General features: G+C 36.9%; 1 protein-coding gene across 2 annotated transcripts in view; it reads left to right on the top strand.

Annotated features, from left to right (window-relative positions):
- The window catches only part of LOC135224189 (lachesin-like), a 309871-nt gene that overhangs the window by 122872 nt on the left and 181999 nt on the right, over window positions 1-5000 (top strand). For both annotated transcript variants that reach the window (XM_064263056.1, XM_064263055.1), the window contains exon 4: window positions 2493-2712. In XM_064263056.1, the coding sequence (XP_064119126.1) occupies window positions 2493-2712 (220 nt within the window). The remainder of the gene's footprint in view (window positions 1-2492; window positions 2713-5000) is intronic.

Raw genomic sequence — 5000 nt, 5'->3', positions numbered from 1 at the left:
TTTCTGATCAAGTAGGGTTTTAGTCTCAGCTTGCAAAATGATGCAGACTTTAAGATTTAGTGCATGAATGAAAGAGAAGCCTATTTGCATGATAAATCAAGGATTGCTCCTCGTAGTTTATCAAACTTTTTTGGAGAGTGAGTAGAGAAGATAGAACGCTCGATGTGAAGGAACAACTTGCTGCTCTTAGGTTATTGATTGATTACTGTGAAATAGAATGAGTTCGACTAGAAATTATCTCTCTCTCTCTCTCTCTCTCTCTCTCTCTCTCTCTCTCTCTCTCTTTTATTATATGTAATAAGTGCGTGTGTAAGCTTGCGTGTGTGTATTATGTTCTCATGTGTTTATACTGGGAATGGGGGTGGGACCAAATATATACGTACTTGAGTTCATGAATATAATTATGTACAGTGGCACCACAAACTTCGTATATGTAAATGATATAAACCCGTTTATATTTAATGAAGCACTCAAGCATATGAAGTTTAGGTACTTACTTATGCATATGGCACTAAATTATGTATTGATGGAGAAAGGAATATGGCAGGCTTTATTCAAAGTGGGCGGTAAGCATTTTATGAAGTCATTTACCAACGGAACTGAATTTCATAAGGAAGATTTTTTTTTACATCACAAGTTAATATTACTATTGATCACAACACTTAGATGTGCTGGTTTAAGCAATAATGATAACCATCTAAACTTTAAGAAATATAGTTTACGCACAATTGGTAACCCTAGAAACAAATGGCATAGTTATGACACATTTGAACTCGTAATTAACATGACAAACGAGAGACCAATTACGTCTCTCTCTCTCTCTCTCTCTCTCTCTTCTCTCTCTCTCTCTCTGCCTTATGTATCAGCCTCTGATGCCTCTTGTATAGTGTTGTCTCTGGGAACGTACATTACATGGTTTGCTGTTTTCTTATGGCTCTCTCTCTCTCTCTCTCTCTCTCCTCTCTCTCTCCACACACACACACTAACACACACACACACACATATATATATATAGATATATATATATGTGTGTGTGTGTGTTTGCATTTGCATTCTCTCTCTCTCTCTCTCTCTCTCTCTCTCTCTCTCTCTCTCTCTCTCACACACACACACACACACGCACACACACACTGAAGGATGTGTGTAAAATAAGCGCGATCTCATCGATTCCTGATGGATGCTGAGCGCATCCCCGTCAGGAGCAATCTCTCAACCGCATCATTTCCGATATGAGTCTCATAAGTGATGTCTCTTCCTGGGGTCGGGAGCGGGAGACAGATACGAAAAAACCATCTTTTATCATTTCGAGTGTCATACCCAAAACAAATATTAACAATGTAATTGGATTTTTCCTTGTGCTGGCATTTTCCCCTAGTTGCGTTTATTAATTTTTGAGTCCCCTCGAAAAGTATATTGCTGTGTGGTTCATTACGTTGTGGAACTGCGTTTGTGTTACACAAAGGATGCTTGCTTGTTATTTGCAATATTTCAGATGTGTATCAAACGCTGGTGCAATTTCGATTCGTCATCACTACGGATAATTAGCATGAGTAATTGTTTGTTTGATTTTTTATTGCTTCGGTAATTGTATTGGATAATTTAGACTTCCATCTCAACTTGTACCTGATATTTCAGACTCCCAAGGCTTGTTACCAGAGGCATTTTGTTATATGTGAAGTTTTTAACATTGCGATATACTGTATTTTATCTGGCTTCTGTAGTCTTCCTAGCGCCTCTATGTTTTTTTTTTTTTTTTTTTTTTTTTTTTTGTTTTTTTTTGTTTTTTTCTTTTTTTTAGGAGGGGGGGAAGAGTGCGAAGATGAAAGCCATTCCAGGTGTTACAATTATGGTCTACTAGATTTAGTTTGAAACTTGATATGCTTCTGTTTCTATATATCTCTACTTTACCCCTTTCTGAAGCTACTTTTTTTAAAAAGCTTACGATAACATTAGTATTGCCTAGTTTAACATAAAATCGTGAAAACAATTAACATTGCGTTCTGTATGTTTTGTAGCAAGTGATATAGGCTTAATTTTCATAGTTAAAGTCTCTGCCTACCCAATGTCAAATCCTTAGGTAGTCTTTAGTCATTGGTTTCTCAAGTTGATTATCTTTTAGCAAAAAAAAATCTATTTTCATAGTAAATATATATACATATATTTTTATATGGTTACATTTGCACAGCTTTAAAGGACAGAGAAAAGCGAACGAACACACACAGACACAAACACACACGCACACACACCTACCCACCCACCCACACCCACGCATACACACACACATATGTATATATATATACATATAAGTGTCTGTGTGTGTTTGTTTGTTCATTTTCTTCTGTTTTTAATGTGTGCATTTATAACCATATGAAAAAGATATATATACTTTTATATAACCCTATGTATATACATATATACATACATACATACCACAGGTATATGTGTCTCAAGTTAGCTTCTGCAATGGAATGATTTCTTCCCCTTTTATCCAGATCGCCTGGCTGAAGAGCGACCGAGGCGTGCTGATGACTGTGGGAGAGGAGGTCATTACAGGTAACCCTCGAGTTGGGCTCATCCACACGGACATCCAAGGGGGAATTAACTCCTGGCTCCTCACCATCAAGGACGTGACCCACAGTGACGCTGGCACCTACATGTGCCAAGTCAACACGAAGGTCGGACTGAGGAAGTTCTATCAGCTCAGCGTTGTAGGTGAGTACAACGACCTCTGTTTTCAGCCTATTTCGACAACCACAATATTTAATTCCCGTAGGAGGATAGTTCCTTCAGTGCACCTCATGCAGTGTCCTCAAGGTTCTTTGCACTGTCCCTTCGGACCCTAGCTGCAACCCCTTCCGTTCCTTTTACTGTACCTCCGTTCATAATCTCTTCCTTCCATCTCACTTTCTAACCCCTCCTAACAATTGATTCATAATGCCCCTGCCAAGTTTTCTTGCTGTTACACTTTTCAAACCTTCTTACCTGTCCGTTTCACTTTCAGCGCTGAATGACCTAATAGGTCCCAACGCTAGGAGGCCTAAATTCTAATATCAGTTCTAACTGTATATTAGTAACAAATCCTTATACGTATATATATATATGACAATTGCAGCAAGGTTATGTTCAACATATTCTGCGTGAAAATTGTTTTAAAACATTTAAACTGTTTACCCTACAAACAAAGCACAGGAATCTCTCCGCTATCCTCCCCTGCAGAATAGCACAAATTTCCGCGCAGTTTTTATACTGTTAAAGAATTTTCTCCTAAACTTTATGTGCGCTCGAATTAAAAGAATTATCATCCTATCTATCCATCGAGAATGAAGGCCGTGTCTCAGTCATTCCCTTGTTTCATAGCCATCACTCGCGTCTCTTTTCTTACCTACTCTCATCACTACAAGAGGGGGAAAGAAGCAAGGGAATCGTAAATCTCTCTCTCTCTCTCTCTCTCTCTCTCTCTCTCTCTCTCTCTCTCTCTCTCTCTCGGCAACCCTCTTCCCAGTGTGATATGCCCTTGTTTATGATATTACTCTTATCCCCTCCATAATTCCTTTACTTAAGCTATACTGCTGATAATTTCGAAGGCTCTCTCTCTCTCTCTCTCTCTCTCCCTAGGGTGGTTTCCAGCTCTTGCTTCCACTCTGAACTTGTTTGGGTGTTGAGAGAGAGAGAGAGAGAGAGAGAGAGAGAGAGAGAGAGAGAGAGAGAGAGAATATGTAAATGCATATGTGAGTGAGAGATTGTGATATTCTGATGTCAGTTTTGAAATATTGCCATAATGGTTCCTTCTTGATAAGGATCACTCTCTCTCTCTCTCTCTCTCTCTCTCTCTCTCTCTCTCTCTCTCTCTCTCCTCTGATATAAGACTCTGCACTCACTGCTATTATTTCTTATTTTGATATTTTGCTCGTTTAAATAGACCATTCTTCACCGGTACTTCCCCTCTGCCGTTTAATGTTTCCTCTCGGCGAGATTGTTGAGTATCCATAAAGGTTAGAATTATGACCTCCTTCAATACAGTCTGCTAAATTTTGAGATTTATTAACGTAAGCAGAAAAGACAAGTGCAAGCTCAAACTTATGAAAACTGATGCTTCAGAAACCTTCTATCACTGAAAACTGATGTTTCAGAAACCTTCTGTCACAGATACATAAGTTCATATTACTCACTCAGAGAGAAATACATACGCATATTTCTTATTTCTCTCTATCTTTATACACACACACGTACACACACACACACACACACACACACACACACACACACACACACATATATATATATATATATATATATATATATATATATATATATATATATATAAAATTAAAGGGTTGATGCGTGGATATTTCTTGGCATATGATGCCCCTGCCCAAGGACTAAGTCGCGAGGATTAACTGCCGCGTACTCACAATTATCACAGCTAGTTTGGAAAGCTCACTGGTTTATTAATGGCATTTTCGAGCAAATATTGTACATAATCAAAAGAATGGCATATACTAAAACTCACATATCCTTTAACATATCACTCCTCAAAGTCCAGGAAGGAGCTTATTGTCTGCGTATGTATGTATGTATGTATGTATATAGATATATATATATATATATATATATATATATATATATATATATATATATATATATGAAGATGCATATTTATACACACACACACACACACACACATATATATCATATATATATATATTATATATATATATATATGTGTGTGTGTGTGTCTGTGGTAAATATGCATCTTCATATATATATATATATATATATATATATTATATATATAATATATATATATTACACATACATACATATACATACATACACAACATACATAAAAATAAACACACGCAGACAATAAGCTCCTTCCTGGACTTTGAGGAGTGATATGTTAAAGTATATGTGAGTTTTAGTATATGCCATTCTTTTGATTATGTACAATATTTGCTCGAAAATGCCATTAATAAACCAGTGAGCTTTCCAAACTAGCT

This window comes from Macrobrachium nipponense, chromosome 10, assembly GCF_015104395.2.
Source record: "Macrobrachium nipponense isolate FS-2020 chromosome 10, ASM1510439v2, whole genome shotgun sequence".
NCBI classification, from domain to species: Eukaryota; Metazoa; Arthropoda; class Malacostraca; order Decapoda; family Palaemonidae; genus Macrobrachium; species Macrobrachium nipponense.
The sequence above is the reverse complement of the archived record's forward strand: the minus strand, read 5'-3'. Positions and strand labels throughout refer to the sequence as shown.